At 38.0% G+C, this 26,580-nt stretch overlaps 1 protein-coding gene across 1 annotated transcript in view; it reads right to left on the reverse strand.

Moving 5' to 3' along the window:
• COL4A6 (collagen type IV alpha 6 chain) overlaps nucleotides 1-26,580 on the reverse strand; it is a 486,161-nt gene that overhangs the window by 202,929 nt on the left and 256,652 nt on the right. Inside the window, exon 3 of the mRNA XM_058291502.1 lies at nucleotides 12,144-12,227. Within this exon, the coding sequence (XP_058147485.1) occupies nucleotides 12,144-12,227 (84 nt within the window). The remainder of the gene's footprint in view (nucleotides 1-12,143; nucleotides 12,228-26,580) is intronic.

Raw genomic sequence — 26,580 nt, forward strand, 5'->3', positions numbered from 1 at the left:
ATATATATATATATATATATATACTGTTCACTGCCAACTTTAAAAAAAAGGTGCCGTCTTTGCAGGCACCTAACCTTTTCTACCTCTGTGATCCTGTGTCCTCTTAAAAAAAAACATGTATTCCAAAATTCTAATTAAAATTAAATTTGTTTCTTTCAGAATAAGCATCTTATTAGTCATGTGAAAACTTTATCCACCTTCATACAGAATGTGAGATTCGTCGTCCTCCAGTCAAAATAAAAAAAGTTTTTACACCTTGTCAGGTAGGGACTATAGCCCATGGCCAGCAGGATGTAGCTACAGAAAAAGGATCATCTCCCTTCAGCACACTTTCAAGATTAAAAGTGTAAACTCTCTAAAGAAAAGACAAAAATTAATAAATGGATCTGAAGCCTGGCAAGAAATCCACATAAGCACTGGAAACAACCAGGATGGCTGCTGGGGAGCCCACACCCCAAAATTCTGCTGTCCAGGATGAAGACTTCTGGGAACAGGAAAAGGACCTGGATGTTGCCCAGGAGCTTTGTCCTTAGGCCCTCACTGGGAAATTGATAAGTGGGGTAATCAATCAAAACAACAAACAGCTGCCCACCTTGTAACTCCAATAAAAGTAATGCCAAAGCTTAGCAAGTTAAACTGGCATAAAGGGGGGAATGATATTGACTATGGGTGAGGGCTATGTGTCTCTTCATAAATAACCTGGGCTGTGTGTGTCAAATAATAAAAAACTGCAACCCTGCCCTTCATAACCATGCCAACCACACCAGTCCAGGAAAGCCAATTAAGTGATATAGGCTCTATAAACTTTGAATATTCAGGAAGGATGCAAACTAAATATGTTAATTCAAGCTTACCTGGAATTTGAGAAATATGTGTTAACTCAAGCTTATCTAGCACTCAAACAACGTACCATTTAACTCTTCACTCCTACATCCTCTATATAAAAAGAACCCAAAAATCTTATTTGGGGCTTGGGTTTTTGAACAGAAGAGTTCCCGAGCCCAGCTGGTTGTTAATAAATTTTTTCCTTCCCAAAATTACTACTGAGTCCTGGCCGTCCATATGCAATTATTGAATCTCTCTGCTTCCACAACACTCTGGCCAAGCTGTAACATCTTTCTTATGAGAAACAATGCCTTCTTTCTTTCATTATTCCCCAAAACTTGCCTTTCATTTATAATTCCCACAACAAAATTTGTCAAGTAGGAAACATACTTTTCCAGTACCCATGGAGTTGGCCTTTCTCACTGGGTACCTTGGTAACTGCAAGAGCTTTTAGCATCCCAAGAAGAATACCATCTCATAGTCCTACCTCTGTAATCAAGACACAGTCACTTCAGTGCTGCTGATTCCACTTGATTTTAGGAAGAATTTTCCTCAATGGGGATCAGTAAGGACTAATTAATGGAGATGCTGGTTTCCAAGGAGTTGAAAGAATGTTATGTAAAGAAACTAGTATTGTCTTCTAGCTAATTAAAGAAAAAGGTGATACATTCATCTAAAATGAAGACAAGGTCACTCATCAAAATCATTCACTAGTTTAGATGAATGTGAGTGAGTGAATGAATGAGTGTGTGAGTGTGTGTATGTGTGTGTGCTTGTGTTTGTGCAGGGTTGGAGAGAATCATTTAAAGGAATATAGGATTTGAGCAGCAGAAAATGCAAGCTTTCTGTTCTATTGCTTTAGGGGATTTTGGACCTGCCACTTTACCTCTAAAAATATGGAGCATATCTGCCTGTCATGTCTCTCACTCCAGTCCATCTGCACAATCTCCACCAAAGTAATCTTCATAAAGAAACACTTTTCTCATAATATTTTTAAGTTTGCTTAAATCACTCCAATCCATACCAATCTTTCCTATCTTAGAGTTCCTTTTGAGCTTTTACCCTCTGACATTCAGACTTTAATCAGATGCAGTGATGTGTAGTTAAGTTCTGCTCTGTGTGTCTGTGTTGTGCTTGTGTGTCTGTTTGTACTTCCTGACAATATGCTTGCATTCCTCACAGTGCCTGCATAAATATTGAGCCACCTGATTGCTTTCCTAAATGTTTGTTGAGTAGGCTTGAATCTTATACAACAGAATGAGGAAAATAAACACAGAGCACAGTCTAGGATCTCTACCCTTAAAAGTAAAGATAGTTATTAAATAATTGGCCATCTGCATCACTCCTTAAAATAAAAGCTCATTCATTTTAAGAAAAGCAAATTGCTGCAAAGCAATGTGCATTTTCCTATCAACTTCTACTATAACTTGAGAGAGATGCTGTGCAATTAATTTTGTTAAACATTCGTGGAAGACTTCCATTATTGCAAGTCTTCTCAGAGAAGTACCAACTTACTTCACTGACACATACTTGGTAACTTTATCTCCATATTTTTCAAACTCCAATTTGGTGAACTTCCATAGTGAGTAGCCTGCATAGAAGCACAAACCAATATATGAGCTGTAAATACTGATGTGAATCCTCACAAAGCTTGTAATCACGGGTGAAAAACAGACTTTCTTTAAGAATGTTTTTCATTCCTTAAACTTTTAAAAGCAGGGATATTAGGAAAATGTTTAAACACCTGGACAAGGATATAAACAGATGCTGTACATATGGTCAGTTTTTCCTCATTTGGAGAAGGAAAGAAGGGTGATTATTTGTTGCTATCTGGTCTATGTTTTCTTAGCAGATTTACTCCATTCCCAGCAATTCAACCACAGTGAATCATACAAGGATCTCAGCTTGGCATGAAATTAAGAGGCCATTTGACATGGTGGAAAGAACACTGGGTAGGGGGATGGAAAACCAGTTCAAATTTAAGCTATGATACTTACAAGGAGACCTTGGAAAGTCTCTTAATCTCTATGAAACTGCTTCTTCTAAGCGTCTTCCTATTTAATTTGAGGAAAAGAGCATTCACAGGAAGGCTGGGAAAGCCTTTTGTAACCTATGTTGTGCAATAGCAGTTGTATGCATTGAATATATATATCACTCCCCAGGGCACCTGAGGTTTGATCCAACCTCCCAAGCTTGAGATTTAAATTTTTTGCTGTCTCACTTCTCTCAGCTCCTGAGAATTGTTTATTTCATATACAGTTGTCAGAGTGAGGCACTGAAGTTCGTTGCATGAAATATAAGGAAAGAGAAAGAGACTTTGTGACAGCTCTTTTTCTCTTGCCTAGAGTTCTTTTGCCTCTGCCTATGGGTCCTCATCTATTTTCAGTACCATCTAGCCAGTGATCTCCAGATCCTTTTTATTGCCCAAACTTTTCAGTTAAAAACAAATACCTTTGAGCATGTATTCTCAGTATACGCATATTTATAAAACATATTAATAATTATATAAATTTGTCCTACTGTACTAATATATATATATTTTAAGATTTATTTATTTATTTATTTATTTATCCTTCCCTCCACCCTGGTTGTTTGTTCTCTGCATCTATTTGCTGCGTCTTCTTTGTCCGCTTCTGTTATTGTCAGCGGCATGGGAATCTGTGTTTCTTTTTGCTGCGTCATCTTGTTGTGTCATCTCTCCGTGTGTGCGGCGCCATTCTTGGGCAGGCTGCACTTTCTTTGGTGCTGGGCGGCCCTCCTTATGGGGTGCACTCCTTGTGCATGGGACTCCCGTACACGGGGGACACCCCTGTGTGGCACGGCACTCCTTGTGCACATCAGCACTGCGCATGGGCCAGCTCCACATGGGTCAAGGAGGCCCGGGGTTTGAACCGCGGACCTCCCATGTGGTAGATAGACACTCTAACCGCAGGGCCAAGTCCGCTTCCCTGTACTAATATATATTATTAAATATACACAATAAATAGAAAATGTAAAAGGATGAGATAAAGATTACACAATAGCATTTTAAATGTCTTGCTAATTGTGATGGCTTCATTATATTATTAGTTATAATATTTCATTTCACAATATATACTTAGGGCAACGGCTTTCATTACTGAGATTGGCTGTAAATCTATATTTCATACAGTCTTGATTATTCTTGCGTTACTTTTTGCCAACTTCTTGTCAGGTGTAATTCGACTGTCTGGCTATATCTTATAATGGGGCTGATGAAACACCTACCCTAGTAATGGAAGAAGTATGAACTCTGCCATTTCATGTACCTCCATTATTATTTTTATCCTTAATACATGGTTTATTTGCAGAGATCTTCTTAAACCATTTTCCCATTTTGTGAGAGCTAATGTAGTTAAAGTTAGATAATATAATGTATAAATCCATTTAACTGGGTCCAAGGAAACAGCAATATCTCTAGGTTTATAAGGAAAAATTTCCCTCTGTATACCTTACAGAGGATATGCAACAGGAAAGTGGGGGACAGGCAAACCTGGTGAGGGTACCAGTAACAATACATGTATTGCATATTAGTAAAGCTTAATGCTAGTAATAATAATATTTAATAGTGCTTTCAGTGTACCACCCACTTTCTAAGTATTTTACATAAATTATATCATTTAATCCAAATATTATTCTTTATTGAAAATTAAAAAGAAATTTTAATATTTCTTCCCACATCTCAGTGAATGGACTTACATGCCACCCCTCCTTCCCCCCCAGTTTTGGAGACCACTGATCCAGGCTCTGAGATTTAGAATCTCTTGTAAGTGGTGTGCTTCTATAAAGTTTATCACAAAAACTCTTCCCTGATATGCTGCTGCTGTAGTTTTCATGCAGACTGATAGATGACAAAAGGGAGTAGAGTCCAAAATAGATGATACAGGAAACAATCCCAGGCAACTGAAAGCAGAGGGGAGAAAGTAAGTGAGGAGACCATGGTGGGGAAAAATGGGAGTGAGGATAGGAGAGCTAGAAATGCCGGAGTAAGAAGGAGGGAAGTCTGGCAGGAGAAAGGAGGAATTTAGAGACTAAGGAGCAAAGAAAAAAACCTAGGAGAGAAAAGCAGGGAAACAGCTGGTAAGGGAAGAAAAGGGCAGAATCTAGGAGGAAAGAATATGTTATGCCTGGATGCTCATCCATGTTTTGATTAATCCAAGATGTAGAGAACAGAACTTTGAACTACACCACACCTATGCAAGGATGGTTGGTCAGTTGGTGAAGCCTTTATGAAACAGCTTGGAGTATCTACTGTGGACCCAGGACTGTATATGTAGAACTTAAGAAGACTTTATGAACACAACGTTCTGTTCCTTAGGAGTTCATAATAGAATGGGGAGCAGGCAAGTGAATAGACTATTATTTTTCAGTATGATAGGAAAGATGATGATAGGAGTAGATAATCCAGCCTTGTAGACCATGGGAAGCTTCACCAGTAAGTAAATTCTGTGGTGAGTCAAGTAGAAAATCAAGGGTCTCTGTATAGTTACATATGGTTATTTATGTCCAGGACAATTGAAGATAGTGATAAAACTTAGTGTCTTTGTACTTACTACTACAGATAAATAGTTGTAACTCAGCAGAAAAAGGGTAGAACTTGTGGCAGGACCGTACATGTGGAGAGAGTAATAGGCATAAACCAGGAATACATTAGATAACATGTTAGTTTCTGGGAACTGTAAATAGTTCAGTGCATGTATATGTTTTTAAAATTCTGTTGTGTTTTATTTGACAAAGTGGGGGTTGTTCCTAAGGATAAAAGACAATAATAATGGAGAGGTAGTCAAATGCCAGATCATGGAAAACTTTGTGAGCTAACTAGAGTTGAGATTTTATTACGGAATCTAAAGAGAGCTGTTGAAGGATTTTAAGCAAGAGTATCAAGATCATATTTATATTTTGGAAAGATTATGGGAACAGAGTGCCAAATGCATGGAAATAAGTGAGCCTGAGTGTTGGGAGACCAGTCTGGAGGCTACTGTGGTAATCCACACAAGAAATGATATAGGACCAGATTGGAGGAATGAGTATGAAGAAAGGTGGATTGATTTGAAGTCGATTTAGGAAGATAAATGGAGAAGACTTAATGAATTGGAGGTAGTAGAAAGGGAAGGAAAGAGAAGACAAGCAGGACTCCCAGATTTCTGGCTTAAGTACTTGGTGGTGCCATTTCCTGAGACAGGGAAGACAGGTGGAACTTAGAAAGGAGAATGTCTGGGGAAACGGACTTTGGCCCAGTGGTTAGGGCGTTCGTCTACCACATGGGAGGTCCGCGGTTCAAGCCCCGGGCCTCCTTGACCCGTGTGGAGCTGGCCCATGCGCAGTGCTGATGCGCGCAAGGGGTGCCGTGCTACACAGGGGTGTCCCCCGTGTAGGGGAGCCCCACGCGCAAGGAGTGCACCCATAAGGAGAGCTGCCCAGCGCGAAGGAGGGAGCAGCCTGCTGAGGAATGGCGCTGCCCACACTTCCGTGCCGCTGCCGACAACAGAAGCGGACAAAGAAACAAGACGCAGCAAAAAGACACAGAAAACAGACAACCGGGGGAGGGGAGGGGAATTAAATAAATAAAAATAAATCTTTAAAAAAAAAAAAGAAAGGAGAATGTCTGGTGCAGATTGGTGAGTGAGTTCTATGTGTGGCATGTCTGTGGTGACAGAGAAAAACCCAAGGAGGACATGAACATGACATGACATGAACAAGACATGAACAAGACATGTCAAGATATGAACAATGCTGACCTAAAGCTAAGGAGAAAAGTCAGAGCTAGAGATGGAGATTTAATATTTTTATGGGTGGTAGCTGAAATCCTTGGGGTATAAGAAACCACCCTGAGAGAAGCCTACAGTGAGAAGGAAATGGTATAAGGACAGAATCCTGGGGTGTTCCAATCAAAGTAGGAAAAAACTAGGAGAAAGTAGTAGTATGAAATCCAACGGAACTGAGTTTTAGGAAAGAAGGAGGTATCTTGTGCAGCAGGGAAGTCAAGGAAGGTAAAGAATGAAAAATATCCATTGGATTTGGAAAAAGCAGGTCATCTGTGAACAGTGTGAACAGAGAGGTGGTAGTGAGGCCAGACTTCAGAGGGTTGAGGAGCAAATGGGTAATAAAAACAAGAGGCTTAAGGGCAGGCATTTGGAGCAAGGCTGGGTCACCCAAGGAGGTCATGTGTGATATGAGCTTCCACTTTGAAGCAGTAGAGGATAAGGACTGATATGTGTGGTACAAAGAGAGAAGGGAGAGATATAGGAGGAATTGCTTTATTCAGGAAAAAATAAGAAGATCTCCTGGTAGCCATGAAACCAGTCAGCTGACACAGGGAATGCCAGCTGTTTGCAGGAGGATAATAATTTGAAGAACTAGTTGTGCATGCAGTTGGGCTCTGGAATTCATGGGAAATATACTTTGTGACAAAAAAGCAGCAGGATGAAGGCATGATATAAGGAATTAAGAAACCTGGACTCAGTTTCACATGAAACTCAGATTACCTTCATATGGCTTCCCAACCCATAAAATAGGGGCAAACAGTCATTCCCTAGCAGGGATTCCAAACATTCCCTGCTGTTTTGGATTATCTGTGATAACGTTCCTTTAGATGATATGGATAATTAGGGGCTTACCATGTTGTATATAAACATCAGAACACCGTTAAAACAGGGAAAATTCCAAAGTAGTATTAAGGAATACTAGTTTCAGAGGAAAACAAACAGATAACCCCCATCCAACTCTAGAAAGATATACACTGATGGAGTATTATGCAGACATAGCTTTCAAACCCAGTAGAGAAAAAAAGGGAAGGGATGAAAATGCCAACCTAAAAGATTCTTTTCAATCAAATGGCAAAAGAAAAAAAAAATACCAGAAAAGGGAACAACTCAAAAGGATAATAAAACCTACCCCCGTCCCCCACAGAAACAAAACTAAAAGTCAAACCTTCCATCCAAAGTTTCCTCAACACTACTTATGTTCAGGAAAAACATGAGGTGTGTAATTTTTAAAATTAACATTCTTCTAAAGTAGGCAAAATAAGATTTAGCCTCTAAAAGGCTAGTTACCATCGGCAAGTAATATGGTTTTCTTTATTTGTTGCACACAGACAATACAAACCCAGGGAGAAGATGCTTTGAAAAGTACAGAGGAATGCAACAAACACTAGGGAAGGGCTTTTATAGACCCGGCATACCTTTGAGAAGTCAGTTTGAGATAGCTTAAGCCAAAAAGGGTTGGATTGCAGTTTTTCAGGACTGCAAGGTGTTATGTAAATGTCCTAGTCAATTCAAGAGGACTTTAGCAAAGGAAAAGTACACACTGCCCAGCAAGCTATGTGCTTGATGTCTCCCCAAGGCAGGAGGAGAGCCTGCCAAGGGCTTCAGCATATCTCAGGGGTGACCCAACGTTCTATTCCCCTCCCAGGTCATAGAGCTTGAGAGGAACAGCTTGGAATCCAAATGGGGCCCTCTGCTCAACTAAAGAAAACAGTCTCAAATCTTCCTGACATCTGCACAAAAGGGGTACTGAGGGGTGGCCCTGCAGGGTCAATAGTGCTGGGGCCAGTTTAAACAATCTTTCTTGGCCCTAGGAACACAGGAGGGGAGGGATGATGACTAAATGGGGACTGGAAGGGTAGGCGGCTTCAAGCATAAACGTTGACACAGAGTTTGTCCCATGTGCTCCATGTGCACTGGCCCCCTTATCTATTTGGGAGACAGGACATTCCTGCTCTTGACTCAAAAAATAAAGCTTGGTCTGATTCAATAACCTTGACAAATGCCCCAAGAAATTTCAGACTTCACAAATATGCTTTTAGGAACATGTTTAACTGTGTTGACTCTGAGTCTTTTGAATAATGAAGAAAGAAATCTATGCAGTTATACTCTATTTTCCTCCATTCCATAACCCCTTCAAAACTCACATGTTTTCAAGACTAGGGTTCCAGATGTTTGGAAATAAAAGGTGGCTCCTCACAGAAAGAATCCCCTGCCTTCCATCTTTAAAAATCAAAATAGCTAAGCTTTAAATCATGAGTTCATTGTAGGCATGTCTGATTTGGTATAGGACCACCCTCAGTTCAGATATATAATAAGATTTTCTACTTTTAAAAGCTCTTCAACCTAACAGTCTAACACTTCCAGTTGACTCTAACAACTGCTCCTTGCCCTTCCCCAACAAACCCTCAGGAAATGCCTCTTTGTGACAAACCCCAAATCCCATCTGCTTCTACTTGGATCATTTACATTTGCTGTATCTTTGCAGAGATAAAGAAGAATGAATTAGGCTCTTTCTCAGAGCCAACCACTGAATGGGGGCCCAGGAGACCACAAAATTACTTGCAGGGACTGAGACAGACCAGAATTCAAATGTCTGAGAGGAGAATGGAAGAACAACTAGGGACCCAGACATACTCTTTCAGTAGGGACAGAGGGATAACTAAGGTAAAAAATTACCTCTTAAAGGACCATATTCAGAGATACTTGCAACTATGTCGAGGGCTTGACATACTCGACTGCCCTAACCCACTGGAAGCCACCAGATCTCTCGAGAGATACAATTCCTCCCCAGGATGTGGGTATACCTTCACTCTCATTGTATGGGTCTCCACTCAATGATATAACCCACTATGACAAAATGAGCACTCACACGCATCCTAGGAGCCTGCCCTGTGTTAGATGTCACCCCTTAAGCATCTTAAACAGGTAACCTTCCTTATGAGTGTAAACTACAATGTAAACTGTTGTCCTTGTGCGGTTGTGCTCCAGGGTGTGTTCACCAAGTGTGATGGGTGTCCTGAGATGAATGGGGAAGTTGTTGGTGTGGAGGGAGTGGGGTGAGGGAGGTGGGGGTTATAGGGGGACCTCTTAAATTTTTTGAATGTAACATTTTAAAAAAATAGAGAAAAAATTACCTCTTTACAGGATTAGCAACAAGAATGTATTCTAAAAATACCCATAATTCAAAAAGAATTTGCACCTTAGGAAAGACGGTAGAGGATATGTCCAGGAAATTCACAGAAGAAATATAAATGTCCAATGAATACATGAAAAGATGCTAAAATTCACTTGCAGTCAAGGAATTGAGATTATTTTCACCCATCAAATTAGCAAAAATATCAAGTGTTTGCAAGGGTGTAGAAACATGGGTACTCTTGTACAATACTGGTGCAAGTATAAATTGGTACATACTTTGTGAGCTAATTTTGTAGTAGTTCTGAAAATTAAAAGTGTCTACCCAGGTACATCCTGTCTCAAATACCCTCCCATATCCTACACCTTACACCAATAACCCTCTGCTGCCATATTGGTCGAAAGAACATCCCCAACATTGAAGTTTTAACCATGGACCTACAAATCCCCAAGCAATTATGTATTTTGTTATAACCTACAAAATTGCGTGGGACAGAGGGTGAACTATAATGTAAATGATAGTCCATGGTTAATGGCAATGCTTCAATATGTGTTCATCAACTGTATCAAATGTACCACATTAATGAAGGATGTTGTTAATGTGGGAAAGTATAGGATGGGGAGGGAGTGGGGCAGAGGGTATCCCCCATATATTTTATGTAACATTTATGCAATCTAAAGCTTTTTTAAAAATAAAAAAATAATTAGAAATGTCTATTATCCTTGCATCTGTCAATTCTAATCTTTTGTATCTATGCTAGAGATAAGAAGGCATATTCAAGGATCTCCACTGTAACATTGCTATTTGGAAATAACCTAAGAGTCCATCAAAAAGGGAATGGTTGAATTCATCTATGGGTGGATGAAAAGATCTTCAGGAAATATTAAATACATAAATAAAAAACCCAAGTCATGGAACATATACTCATGATTCTATTTTAGAAAAGAAACCCAGAAAATGAAACTATTTATACATATGTATTCATTAAATTGTTTATGCACAAAAAGACAATAATGGGACTGAGAGAGCATCAAGGAAGTTTTTTGCTTTGTCTGAATTTCTTGCATGTTTTTAATAATGTATTCCCATTTTTATTATAGATTTTTTTTTCTAAAATGCTTCCTGGTTGTAGATCAGCGGCAAGGGCATGGGCCTTGGTGGTTAGAGTGAACATGGCTTCCCTAGGTGTCAGCAGCAGGTAAATAAGTAAAGTAAATAGATAAGTAATCAAAAGATACAGATAATATCCTGGAATCTGTCATCAATTTGCTGTGGGACTCTGAAAAAGAAAATGACTTCTCTGTATACAGAATGTTTCGTCTTTATAATTAGTGTATAAGATGAGAAACTCACTAAGATCCCTTCCCTTTCCAATATTTTGTGACTCTCTAATTTTGTCTTAATGACCAGTTTTAAAGAAGAAATGGCGTTTCTTCTTTTCTCCCAAATTCTGGCATAGATTGACATTTTACTTTTCTTCAAGTGGAAGTTAATGATAGAGGAGATGGAACGTTGGTTGCTCTGTTCTCTGACTATGTATTTGAAGACTTGGTTGACCTATTTATACCACTTTCTCTTAACAGTTTACCCTTATTTAAGTGTGATGAGACCTCAAACTCAGTGCTAGAAATCAAGAGGTCTGAATTCTCCAGGGTGGCCATAAATTCAGGAAGCATCGAATATGCTTTACAGGATGAACTCTTTGAATACTTTTTCTGGGTTATGCTAAAGATGGAGATTTTTTCAGTGAAAATCAGAGATACAACACATATTGGGCAACATATCATATACAAGTACTGATGGATAAGCTGCATGAGTGTCTGTGTTCATAGCAATTTGGCACAACAATTTGAACTATGCATTGCCAATGAGAGACAATATATTGAATATATCACATAATGTTATTAAACATGTGTTTTAATGGAATTCTATAAACCAATATTATTGTATAAAGTCACCAATATTTCTGGACTTAATGGCTACCACGTGATTTTGGATAAGTCAGGTCCCCGTGCTGTAGATAACAATTGGATCACCTATTTTCCAGAGTGGTGGGGATGAATGAAGTGGATATAAATGAATCATGAAAATTTACACATATCTACAAATGTATCACAGTCTGACTCTGCAGAATTTAATTGGCTTTGTAAATACTACAGATGAAACCTTGAGGAAACCTCGGCATTAAGTCAATGAAGGAAATCTCTTCCTGGTCCTTCAGAGACTTTTTCCAGCCTATTTCTGCCTATCATTAGTAGCAAAGTTCTATCCAGCTGATACTTAGCACTTTGCTTGTTCCATGAGAATAAATTCTAAGCAGTCTGATTCCAGAGAAAACACATACAGTTCATAAAATAGCCCCTGTGATTATTTGTCTTCCAACAATGAAAAATGCAACTTACTCTTGCCCCTTTCTCTGGAAAGCATTGACAGCCCCCACTGCAGTCTTGACCCCCACATGGCTTTCCATAAGACATCTTCTCTCCCTATGGAAAAAAGGAGTAAAATTTAGTAAATCATGTGAAACAAGAAGTAATGTTTCCCCAGGGAACAAAACTCTTAGCCATACCCCTCCTAACCAAGTAAACTTAGAATGGCTTAATGATCTCATTTGATGATGTCACAAGTCACAGGAAATAAAAACCCATCTTAAGATACCATCCTTTTAGGTTAGGATTATACCTCAGCAATTAGCCAATTTGGTAGATGATTTGGGAACTGTGACTCAGATGTCATCTTGTTGGTAGAAATCCAAGTCAAGAAATGGAAGAGAATTTCTTTACATGGGAATGGAATCAGATCCTAGACATTGCTTTGTGGGAAAGCAGGCATCACTTATATATTTGCACTCATTGAGAAAGTAGTACCTGTAGCAGAAAGCCTGAGAGAATTTGAAGTGCTATAAAAAAAATGGCCACCCAATACTCTGTTCTCAGAATTGTTCTCCCAAAGCTTCGTTTTCAGCACACTGATCAAACCCTACAATGACACTCTTTTAACCAGTTAGCCACACTGAAATTCCTTAGGAGTCCCCAACCTCATTTTTCCCTGTCCTTTATTTATTATTATGAGGATTACTTATAGCTAAATTTTTACAAGGTCCTTGAATTTTTTTATTGCAACTCCTATTTTTATGACCTGATCCATTCTGACCCTTTCTAACATCATCTCCTTATTCTTCCCCTGGTTTACTCTGCTGCAATTAAACTGGCATTCATTCTGTGCTTTGAAAACATCATCTGTTCCTGCTTTAGGGCCTTTGGCCTGGCTGTTACTTCTGCCTAGCATGTTCTTCCCCTCATTTGTTTTTAAAATGTACTCAACTTTTGATTATTTAGGTCTCAGTTCAAATGTCCCTTCTCAGAGAAGCCTTTCCTAACCATTCAACTTAAGGTAGTGCCCAGTTACTTCCAGTCATTGCTGTTACATTTCCATTAAACATTCTGTCTTCCCTCATTAGAATTAAGCTCCATCTAAGTAGGGACCTTATCTTATCTCTCTACTATGCCTTTGACATGATAAGTGCTATGGTATATATTCCAGTTTGCCCTCCATTTTATGGTATGTAGGACAGGCAAGTTTTTATAAGGATAAGATTAAGAGATGCTGTGGAAGGAGGAAGCTGGGGGCTGGCATAGAACAGAGAACAGAGAGACAGATGCACTGAATTCAAATGTTGCCTGTGCTGTCACCTTTGTCTAATGCTAAGGTATTATATTTCTTGGGGTAATGGATGCTTTGTATGTGATTCTCCACACATTTCTTTATTTTCCAGTCTTCAACGAGCATGTAAAATTAGTAAGAAGAAATAAAAATACATGCTATTAAATGAAAAAGTCATCCCTTTCAAGAGAGAGGACTCAACAGGCACTGCCAAAATTGAAGTGACATCTGTTGGAAGCTGTGGCCTAGTTCCAAAGGCCAGTGCTGTTGAGTGTCTCATTAAATTTGTCTAGAGTACACCATAAAGCTCCATATCTATAACATGGAATAAGGTAACTGGCTAAGGCAGGGGAAAAAAACCAATAACAGGTGCTGAGTAAAAATTTAAAGAGCGGAAGCTAAGGTTTCTTAGGAACTCGGCAGAACAAGGAGGCAAAGACATTCAGTTGAAAGACAGCAAGCCATCACTGCCCTTTGTCACTGAGGAAAGTAACCGGAGATGCCCCATTGGTCACAGGGCAACTTCCTGTAATGCTGGCCCTGGAAGCTCCCCTAGGAGTCTTCAATTACAGTGAGGTGGGAGGGGTGAAGGAAGTGACTTCCAGGGAACCAGACAAGACCAGGCCCTGAGGAAGCCTGTGCCCTATTCTGGGTTGTCTGGGAACACTGCATACTCTCCTTTGCCAGGTCACATTGCTGGTGTCATTGCTACCCTGGAATGCTCTCCCTCTTTCTCTCAAAATCTAACTCTTTCTTACACTCAAAGAAAATTAGAACTGGAAAGGGTCTAAGAGATCATCTAATCCAGTGGGTTTCTTAACCCTTATCAGACCAGCATACCATTTTTATTACAATTATCTCGTACTTTCTCCTACCTTAAAAATAAAATCATAGCCATAATATCATAAAATTTAAGGCAATTATTTAAAAAGCACATCTTATGCCTTAATTATATTGCAAGGGAAAAACAAAAGGAAAGTTGTTTATATAGAAACAATATGCATTTCAATATGTAAATGCTCATAGACAACTACAATGAAAGATGGAATGAAGTAGTCAGAAGCTTGCAGCTGTATGCAGAATTCCTACTATCACAACAGTCTACTGACACAGAATGACATAGGGATGTAGATTGGTGCCCAGGTACCAAGAATGGAATTGCTATTAGTGAAGGATCTCTAAAATGTTGAGTAACTCATAGCAAAGTTCTGAAAAAAAGAGTACAATCTTCCTTTGTTTACTGTGTAGTTTTAACTGATCATAATAAAATCATGCAAAAAATCATTTCAATATGTAAAAATGTGATTATGTTCTAAGCACAGATAATTATAAACAAAGATTTCACCTCTATGAACATCACAAGGCCTTTTTAAAATTAAAGATTTTTTTTATTAGAGCAGTTGTACATTTATAGAAAAATAATGCAGAAAATACAGAGCTCCCATATACCCACCCACAGCTTTACCTATTAGTAACAATTTGCATTAGTGTGGTATTTCTGTCACAACTGATGATCCATTATTATAATTATACTGTTAACTATAGTCCATAGTTTACATTAGGGCTCACTGCATTGTATGGTCCTATGGGCTTTAAAAATTTTATTCTAGTAATATATACCAAATTTAAAATTTCCCCTTTTAACCACATTCAAATACATAATTCACCGATGTTAATATCATTCATAATGTGCTACCATCACTACCATCCATTACCAAAATTTTCCATCATTCCAAAGAGAAATTCTGTATCAATTAATGATTAACTCCCCATTCCCTACCTTCACCCCAGTCCGTGATAACCTAGTTTTGTAGTTTTGTAATCTATGTATTTGCTTTTTCTAAATATTTCATATCAGTGTGTGATCTTACAATATTTGTTCTTTTCTGTCTGGCTCATTTCACTCATCATGATATCTTTAAGGTTCATGTCACATGTATAAGAACTTCATGCTTTTTATGGCTGAATGATATTTCATTGTATTTACATACTACATAATATTTAGTAATTCATCCATTTAAGGAGACTTGGGTTCCTTCATCTTTGTGCAATTGTGAATAAAGCTGCAAAGAACATTGGTGTCCATATATCTTTTTGCGTCCCTCCTTTCAATTATTGTGGGTAAATACCAAGAAGTTGTACCTATACTGGGTCATATGTTAATTCTATACATAACTTCCTGAGGAACTGCCAAACTGTTTTCCACAGGGGCTGCACATTATGAGTTCCCACAATGAACTAGTGTTCCTATTTCTCCAAACCCTCTCCAAAACCATTCTAGTGGGTGTGAAATGGTATATCATGGTGGTTTTGATTTGCATTTACCTAATGTCTAATGTTGCTGACCATATATTGATGTGTTAATTGACCATTTCTATATCTTTTTAAGGGATGTCTAGTTAAGGCTTCTGCTCATTTTTTTAATTGGGTTGTTTGTCTTTTTGTTGCTGAGTTGTAGGATTCCTTTATATATTCTGATTATTAAGCCCTTATTGGATGTGTGGGTCCAAATATTTTCTCCCATTCTGAAGGCTGACTTTTTTACTTTCATGATTAATTCCTCTGATACAAAGAAGCTTTTAATGTTGATGAGGTCCCATTTATCTATTTTTCTTTTGATGCTTGTGCTTTTGATGCTTTGTGCCTAATGCCTAAACATATGGTCCTGAATTTCTAGAAGTTTTATTGTCCTGCTTCTTATATATAGGTCATTCTTTTGCATTTGGATATCCAGTTTTCCCAGCACAATTTGCTGAAGAGACTATTCTCTATTGAGTAGCTTGACCCTATTGTTCAAAAATCAATTGGTCAGAGATGTGAGGGTTTATTTCTGGACTATCAATTTAATTCCATTGGTCTATATGTCTGCCCTTGTACCACTACCAAACTGTTTTGATGTCTACAGCTTTGTAATACATTTCAAAATTGTGATGTATGAGTTCTCCAACTTCATTCTTCTTTATCAAGATGGTTATGGCTATTCGGGGCCCCATACCCTTCCATATAAATTTGATGATTGGCTTTTCTATATCTGCCAAGAAGGCTGTTGGAATTTTTACTGAGATTGTGTTGAATCTCCAAACACATTGGGTAGTATTGAAATATTAATGATATTTATTCTTCCAATCCATGAATAAATAATGTCCTTCTATTTATTTACATGTTTTTAAAATTGATTTTAGCAATGTTTTATAGTTTTCCATTTACAAGTACTTTATATGCTCAGTTAAATTTATTCCTATTAATAGATACTTGAAATTTTTAGTTGCTACTGTAAATGGAATTTTTTTCTTGATTTCCTTTTCAGATTGTTCATTACTAGTGTAGAGAAACACTCCTGATTTTTCCTTGTTGATTTTCAAACCTGTCACTTTACTGAATTCATTTACTAGTTGTAGTAGCTCCATGGTAGATTTTTCAGGATTTTTTACATATATGAGCATGCCATCTGCAAATATTTAAAGTTTTACTTCTTCCTTTCTAATTTGGATGAATTTTATTTCTATTTTTATTATAATTTATTTGACTAGAATTCCCAGTACAATGGTGAATAACAGTGGTGACAGTGGGCATTCTTGTCTTGTTCCTTATCACAGGGGGAAAGCCTTCAGTCTTTAAACATTGAGAATGATGTTAGCTGTATGTTTTTCATATATGCCCTTTATCAGGTTGAGGAAATTTTCTATTGTTCCTAGATTTCTAGATGTTTTTTAATATATATAAATAAAGGGTGCTGAGGATTTTGTAAATGTCCTTTCTGCAACAATTGAGTTGATCATCTGTCACTTTTTCCTTTTATTAATTGATTTTTCTTATGTTGAACCACCCTTGCATACCTGGAATAAATTCCACTTGACCTTGGTGAATAATTATTTTAATGTGCTGTTGGATTTGATCTGCCAATATTTTGTTGCATATTTTTGCATTTATATTCATAAAGGATATTGATTGTAATTATATTTTCTTTTGGTATCGTTACCTGGCTTTGGTATTAGGGTGATATTGGCCTGATAGAATAATTTAGGAAGTGTCCCCTTCCATTCAATTGTTTGGAAGAATTTGACTAGGATTGGTAGGAATTCTTTTGGGAATGTTTGGTAGAATTTACCAGTGAAACCACCTGGTTCTGGTCTTTTCTCATTGGAAGGATTTGATGGCTGAGTCAATCTCTTTACTTATTATTGCTCTGCTTTACTTATTATTGATCTTCTATTACTCAGTGTAGGTGGATTTTGGGTATCTAAGAATTTATCCATTTAATCCATGTTATATAATTTGTTGGTGCACAGTTGTTCATAGTATCCTCATAAGCCTTTTTATTTCTGTAGGGGTAGTAGTAATGTCCACCCTTTCATTTTTTATTTTAGTTATTTGCATACTTCTCTTTTTTTCTTTTTAATTTTAGGTAAAGTTCCACTAATTTCAGTGATCTTTTCAAAGAACCAGCTTTGGTTTCATTCATTCTATTTTTTTAATTCTATATTTCATTTATCTCACTTTTATTTTGTTACATCTTTCATTCTGCTCAATGTGGGCTTAGTTTACTCTTTTGTTCCAGATCCTCCATTTATAAGATTACGACTCGGCTATCTGACCTTCTTTCTTACTGTAAGTATTCAGAGCTATAAATTTTGCTCTTGGCACTGCCTTTACTTTATCTCTAATTTCCCTTATGATTTATTGTTTGACCCATTGGTCATTTAAGAGTGTGTTCTTGGAGTTGCCCTGGATGGTGCTTCAGGGGCAATCACTGGACATTGTAAATCCTCCCAGGGCCCACTGGATGGAATGGGGGAGAGTGTGGGCCATGATGTGGACCAATGACCATGAGGTGCAGAGATGCCCAGAGATGTACTTACCAAATGCAATGGATGTGTCATGATGATGGGAGTGAGTGTTGCTGGGGGGGGGGGGGGGGGGAGGGGTGCAATGGTGGTGGGGTTGAATGGGACCTCAAATTTTTTTAATGTAATATTTTTACAAAATCAATAAAAAAATAAATAAATAAAAGAGTGTGTTGTTAATTTCCCCATATTTTTGAATTTTCCATTTCTCTCTCTGTTATTGATTTCTAGCTTCATCCATTGCTGTGGGTGAAGAAATATTGTATGATTTCAACTTTAAAAAATCATTGAGAATTGTTTTGTGACTTAACATGTGCTCTATCTTGGAGAATTATCCATGTGCACTAGAAAAGAATGTGTATTATGCTGTTGTTGAGTGGAAAGTTCTATATATGTCTGTTAAGTCTGGTTGCTTTATAATATCATTCAACTATTCTATTTCATTTTTGATCTTTTGTTTCAATGTTCTGTCCATTATTGAAAGTGGTTTATTGAAGTATCCTACTATTAATGTCGAATCATCTATTTCTCCCTTCAAATTTGTCAAAATTTGCCTCATGTATTTTGGGGCTCTGCTGTTAGGTGCATATATATTTATAATGTCATGTCTTTTTGTTACATTGACCCCTTTTCAGTATGTAGTGTCCTTTTTTGCCCCTCTTAACATTTTTTTACTTAAAGTCTATTTTATTTGATATTAGCATAGTAACCCCAGTTCTCTTTTGGTTACTATCTGCATGGTATATATGTTTTCCAATGGTTCACTTTTTTTTTTTTAAGATTTATTTTATTTATTTCTCTCCCCTTCCCCCTCATTGTCTGCTCTCCGTGTCCATTTGCTGCATGTTCTTCTGTGTCTGCTTGAATTCTTGTCATGCAGCACTGGGAAACTGTCTCTTTTTTCATTGTGTCATCTTGCTGCATATGTTCTCTGTGTGTGTGTGGTGCCACTCCTGAGTGGGCTGCACTTTTTTCACATGGGGCTGCTCTCTTTCCAGGGCACACTCCTTGTGTGTGGGGCACCCCTATGTGGGGGACACCCCTGTGTGGCATGGCACTCCTTGTACGTGGCAGCACTGCACGTGGGCCAGCTCAACACATGGGTCAGGAGGCTCTGGAACCTCCATGTGGTAGGCGGATGCTCTATCAGTTGAGTCACAACTGCTTCCTATCCAACTGTTCACTTTTAATCTACTTATGTCTTTGAATTTAAGGCGGTTTCTATTTATTTGTTTATTTATTTAATTGTATATTTTGAAGATACATAGATCACAAAAAATGTTACATTAAAAAATATAAGAGGTTCCCATATACCCCATACTCCACCCCACCCACTCCTCCTACATCAACAACTGCTTTCATCATTGTGGACATTCATTGCATTTGGTGAATACATTTTGAAGCACTGCAGCACTGTGTGATAATAGTTTACATTGTAGTTTATACTCTCCCCAGTCCATTCAGGGGGTTATGGCAGGATATATAATGTCCAGCATCTGTCCCTGCAATATCATTTAGGACAATTCCACATCACATCTCTTCTTCCTTCTCCCTGCCCTCAGCAACTACCGTGGTCACTTTCTCCATATCAATGCTACAATTTCTTCCCTTACTAGTCACAATAGTCTATAATAGAATATCAGTAAGTTGACTGTAATCTATATTTTATTCCTCCATCTCTTATAAACAACATGTAGTGGGGTAATGCTTTTTTATCCTTTCTGCCAATCTCTGCCTTTTAACTGGAGAGTTTATTCCATTTACATATAAAGTAACCACTGATAATGTAAGACTCTTTCTGCGATTTTGCTATTAGGGTTTTGTAAGTCATAACTTTTTTGGCTCTTGTTTTACTTTGCTAGGCTGCTGAAATCAGATACCATAAAATGAATTGGCTTTAAATAATGAGGATTTATTAGCTTACAAGCTTACAGTTTTGAGCCAAATTAAGGGATCATCAAGGTGATGCTTTCTTCCCAAGACTGGCTGTCAATGATCCTTGACTCCTTTGCCACATGCCAAGGCACATAGCAGCATCTATTAGTCTCTTCCTTTTCTTCTTGGTTTCTTTGCTTTCAACTTCATGCTTCCATGGCTTTCTTTCTCTGTACTCATCCTGTTTATAAAAAACTCCAATAAGAGGATTAAGACCAACCCTGGGTCATGCCTTAACTGAAGTAACTTCATGAAAACCTACTTACAATAGGTTTATGCCCACAGGAATGGATTAGTTTTAGAACATGATTTTCTGGAATACATAAAGTTTCACACCATCACAGCCCTAAATTCTTTCATTAATGCCTAATTTCATATTTACTTGTTTCTTTGTAATGAATCATTTTGAGGCCATTCTCATTTCTTTCAGTATATACTTTTCAGACATTTTCTTTATAGTTACTGTGGGGCTTAAATGTAACATCCTAAATCTTTAATAATCACATTTGATTTGATATCAATTTAATGTCAATAGCAAACAAAATGGCATTCTCTGTACCCCTCCACACCTCTGCCTTTTTATTGTATTCATTACAAATTATATCTTTATAAATATTATCTTCAAAACTGTAGATTTAACATTACTTTTTATGCATTTGCATTTTAGAATCTGTAATAAGTAAAAAGTGGAGAAATGTATCAAAACATACAACAGTACTGGCATTTATCATTATATGTATGTTTATCTACAATTGCACTTTGATCTGCTGTCTAATGTCTTTCCTTTCAGTGTGAAAAACTTTTTTAGTCTTGCTTGTAGAGAAGGTCTAGTGGTGATGAAGAACTCCTTCATCTTTTGTTTATCCAGGTATGTCTTAATCTCACCCTCATTTTTGAAAGACAGTGTTTCCAAATATAAAATTCTTGGTTGGCAATTGTTTTCTTTCACCACTTTAAAAGTTTTGTCCCACTGCTTTTTTGCCTCCATGGTTTCTGATGAGAAAGTGGCACTTAATCTTTCTCGGACTCTTTTGTACATAGCATGTTGATTTTCGCTTGCAGCTTTCAGAATACTCTCCTTGTCCTCCACATTTAATGGTATGACTACTATGGATTGGGACAGGTTTCTCTTTGAGTGTAAGGGCTCACTGGGCTTCTTGAATGCATATATTCATGTCTTTCATTAAATTTGGGAAATTTTCTGCTATTACTTCTTTGGCTATTCCTTCTTCCCTATTCTCTCTTTCTTCTCCTTTTGGGACTCCTATATGCATATATTGGTACTCTTGATGGTGTCCCATAAGTCTCTTAGACTCTGGTCAATAATTTAAAATTCTTTCTTCTTTCTGTTCCTCAGTCTGAATAATTTCAATTGTCTTGTCTTCAAGCTCACTGATTCTTTCTCTCTCAGCTACAATCTTCTGTTGAAACCCTCATGGGCATTTTTTATTTCAGTTATTGTGGTCTTCAGTTCCAGTATTTTCATTTGGTTCCTTTTTAAAATTTCTCGATCTTTATTGAAATTTTCATATTGTTCATATATCATTTTCCTGATATACTTTAGTTACTTTTCCATGTTTTCCTTTATCTCCTTGAATATATTAAAGAACATTTTTTAAAAAAAGTCTGTCTGGTATGTCCAAAGTCTGGTATTCTCAGTTTATGGCCTCTGAATTTTAATCTTTTTTCTTTGAATGGGCCATCATTTCCTGTTTCTGTTTGCCTTCTCATCTTCTCTTGCACACTATATATTTTAATATTTTAATGTGTTAACACTGGGATTTAGTTCCTGGGCTGTCTCTTCATTAAGTTAGTACTCAGCGAGTGTATTAGTCAGCCAAAGGGTTGCTTATGCAAAGTATCAGAAATCTGTTGGGTTTTACAAAGTGTATTTATTTGTGGTAGAAGCATACAGTCACAAAGCCATAAAGTATAAGTTACTTCTCTCACCAATTTTGTTGCCATGTGTTGGAGCAAGATGGTGGGTGCTGTCTGTGAGAGTTCAATCTTCTTCTTCCTCTTAAGGATCCATGGTCCCAGCTTCTTCTGATATCAGCTGTAGCCTGGGATAAGTCTCCTCTCTCTCTCAGGGTTCGTTTCTCTCTGGGCTCAGCTGCTGTGCTCTCTCCATGAAGTCAGCTGTATACTCTCAGGCTCACTCTTTTCCCCCGGCTTCTACTGTGTATATGGAGCTGCCTTTATTCCTTTGTGTTATTCTCCTGTGTATCTACTTCCTGGGACTCCAGCACCAAAACTCTAAACTTGTTCTTCTGCCATGTCATTTTCTCTGTGAGTCCCTGCCTACCAAGGGGGCAGGAACTCAACGTCCTACTGACATGGCCCAATCAAAGCCCTAATCATAATTTAATCAAGTAAAAGTGAAACCTCTGTTAATACAATCTAATACACCTAGAGGAACAGACCGGTTTATAAACATAATCCAGTATCTATTTTTGGAATTCATAAATAATAGCAAACTGCTACAGCTAGTGACACAAGAGATTTCCTTGTGTGCCAGGAGTTAATAAAACAAACAAACTGAGGGCAAAAATACATTTCACAGTCTTTGAAAATTGGTTCTGCCTTGGCTGTTGCTTTCCTTCAGATTTTAGACCTCCTGCCAAGATCATTCCAAGGTTAAAGTGAAGTACTCCAGTATGTGCACAGGGATTATTCTGCTCTCTCTGGGACAGGGCCAGAAACCCACATTGGGAAAACACTTGCCCAATTACTACAACCCTTTAATGTTTCTTAGAGCTTTGAAGAAGATGGCTCTGCCATTTTTTTTTGCAAGTTGTTCCTGTAGAGAAATGGCACCCTAGAGCATCTTGCACCACCATCTTGTTTGACTGAAAGTACCAAGGCCTTTTAAATGTAGGGCAAGATATAGGATCTTTTTTTGAGGTGTGAGGAAATCTGTCATTACTGGCCCCCACCTATAATTACCCAACAATCATTGTAACAACCAAAAATGCCCTTAAATTTCCAAAATATCTCCTGGGGTGGGAAAAATTTTATGGATGAGAGCATGAAGGAAATTACTTTGGCCCAGGTGACACATCTAGTGAGTGGGTCCTAGCTCTTCTGATCCTAATTCCATGTTCTTCCCATTATTCCATAATTCTCAAGGTCCATTTCAAGTTTCTTCTCTTCTTTGCAAACACCAACTTGCAATGGAAAGCCACATCACTGAATATATATCCCACTCATTAGGAAGGTGTCATACTTTGTTCTGGAACAATCCTTTCAATGTCTGTTAGTTGCATGGCTGAGTTTCTTCATCTCTTCAATAAGACAGTAATGTCTATAAGGGAAAGGTCATCCTACTTTACCTTTTTGGGTACACCCATAGTGTATGCTCCAGCCACTGCCCAAGGTGGTGTACTTTAATTAAAAGAATATGTTCTTGAGAATACCTATTAGATATCCCATATCTAATAGTTTTTAGTTGGGTGACCTTAAGAAAGTGACAATCTCTCTGATACCCAATTTTATCATATGTAAATGGGGATGATAACAGTGTTTCTAGGGGTTATTCTGTGGATTAAACATGCAAAACACAGTGCCCAGATCATAGTAAGCACTCAGTGTCAGTTATTCTTACCACATTAATATTAGGTACTCCTGACTACTCAGCATATCTGTAACACTCTGTTGTCTTTCTGGAGCTGAACTGAGTGTTGCGCATTTGGATAGTCATGCCTGTTTTCTTGGACAGGTGATCATTCTGATTGGTCAGGATGTCCATTTTGATTTGCTGATCTCTATGTAAAACCAATTCTCAAATATATTTTTTTAAAGATTTATTTTTATTTATTTAATTCCCCTCCCCTCCCCCGGTTGTCTGTTTCCTGTGTCTTTTTGCTGTGTCTTGTTTCTATGTCTGCTTCTGTCGTCAGCGGTACAGGAAGTGTGGGCGGCACCATTCCTGGGCAGGCTGCACTCCCTTTCGCACTGGGCAGCTCTCCCTATGGGGCGCACTCCCCGTGCGTGGGGCTCCCCCACGCGGGGGACACCCCTGCATGGCAGGGCACCCCCTGCGCACATCAGCACTGCGTATGGGCCAGCTCCACACGGGTCAAGGAGGCCCGGGGCCTGAACCGCAGACCTCCCATGTGGTAGACGGACACCCTAGCCACTGGGCCAAAGTCCATTTCCCTCAAATATTTTTAACATCACCTCTGTCCTCCCTCTGCTGATGCTGGTTCCTTTGTCTAGACTGCCTTTCTACTCCCTTTTGCCATTTACCACAAATAAAATTTCAACTTGTTCTTCAAAACCGAGATCAATCACCATCTTCTTCACGAAGGTGTCCCTAAACTCTTCCTCCCTCAGCAATCTCAGGCAGATGTTCTTACTCCATCCTCTTTGCTGATGGTATTTGCCATATTTTACTCAATCTATTTGGTTCTACTATCAGACCAGGAACAGGACTGCATCTCAGACTTTCCTGCAACTTTAGAACAAGAAGGTACTGAGAAAAGAGCTGTGAAATAATTGCTCTCAAAATAGGAAAGCGTTAGAAGTGTTAGATAAGCTCTACCTAAAATTCGACCCCTCCCTTTGATTTCCTGAAATAAAGGGCTACATCACAGTGTCCCTTCCACCAAACAGTGACAGTGCACTTTTCAAGGCATTACCAGTACTTTCTGGCATGGGTGGTGGCAGAAAATGATGCAAACATTAACTCAAGAACAAAGAGAAATGGGATATCCAGGGTATATAAAGAGATGTTACAACTCAACAATAAAAAGACAAATGACCCAATTAAAAAATGGGTAAAAGACTTGAATAGACCTTTGTCCAAACAAAAAAATCAAATGGCAAAAAAACATGAAGAAATGCTCAGCGTCACTAAAGATTAGGGAATTGCAAATCAAATCTACAACGAGACACCATTTCATATTTATCAGAATGGCCACTATTAAAAAGATGAGAATTGCAAGTGTTGGAGAAGATGTGGAGCGATAGGAACAATTATTATTCACTGTTGGCTGGAATGCAGAATGGTACAGCCACTGTGGAAGACTGTTTGGCAGTTCTTAAAGAAGTTGAATATAGTGTTGCCACATCACCCTGCAATACCACTACTTGGTATATACCCAGAAAAACTGAGGGCAGTGACAAGAACAGATATCTGCACACCGATGTTCATAGTGACATTATTCACAATTGCCAAAAGTTGGAAACAACCTAGGTGTCCATCAACAGATGAATAGATAAACAAACTGTGGTCTATTCACATGGTGGAATATTATGCAGCTGTACGAAGAAGTGAAGTTGTAAAGCATATGGCAACATGGATGAACCTGGAGGACATTATGTTGAGCAAAGCAAGTCAGACACAAAAAGACAAATACTGTGTGATTGCATTACTATGAACCAAATATATTGTGTACGATATTGTATGGTTTAAAAAAATTTATAGTTATTCAGTATATTTAATTGAGAAATGTATACTTTTATTCAACTGTGTTTTCTTTTCAGTTTTTAATTGTTTATATTTCCAATTATTAAATATACCAAATAAAGTTTAAAAAATTTAAAAAAGTAAAGCTTTGCTGGAGTGGGAATATTCATCAAAGATTAAGTTATATTTATGAGTAATTTCCCCTAGAAGCTTTGGTAACATAAGGCTGGCTGCACAATATTTTATTTTGATGATTCATTTAACGAACATTTATTAATCACCTATTATGTGCTAGGTACTGTGCTAGACATGGGATATAGAGGCTATAGCATATAGCTGTGAATGAAACCAAGTCCCTGCTCTCATAGTGCTTAAAATCTGGGGGAGGGGGAGACAGAAAATAAACCAACAAGTATTTTATGATAATTTGTTCAGATGATGATATATGCTATGGAGGAAAATAAAGCAAGGTGTAAGAATAGGAAGTGCTGGTGTCAGGTTGATATTTTTTATAGGGAGGTCAGGAAAGGCTTTACTTATAAGGTGATTTCTGAGCAGAGAATAGTAGTTCTCAAAATGTAGTCCTTAGATGAGCATAATTAAGCCAACAGCTTACGTAGTTAAAAAAAACAATTAGATTAAAGTGACCTGTGGTAAAAGATTACCTGCTTTAAGACATAAAAAAGAGCATCCAGGAGGGGGAGAAAGTCACTTTCATAAGAAACAGAGGGGGCATTTGAATTTCTGTAATTAATTGCTAAGACCATGAGCAAGCACAAGCCCAGGACAAGACTCAGGCTCAGAAAAGATGGAGAGGACGTTATACTTCATATTCACTTTATCTGGTCTTCTTGATAGGATGGCTACACTCTGAAGGAGAGACAAGCCAACAGACAGCCAACTTGCAAAGACTGTGAAAGGTGTTTTTACATTGATTTGCTGTTTTTTGTTACCTCCTGGCACTCAAAGACATCTCAGTTATTTCAC

This window comes from Dasypus novemcinctus, chromosome X (assembly GCF_030445035.2).
Source record: "Dasypus novemcinctus isolate mDasNov1 chromosome X, mDasNov1.1.hap2, whole genome shotgun sequence".
NCBI classification, from domain to species: domain Eukaryota; kingdom Metazoa; phylum Chordata; class Mammalia; order Cingulata; family Dasypodidae; genus Dasypus; species Dasypus novemcinctus.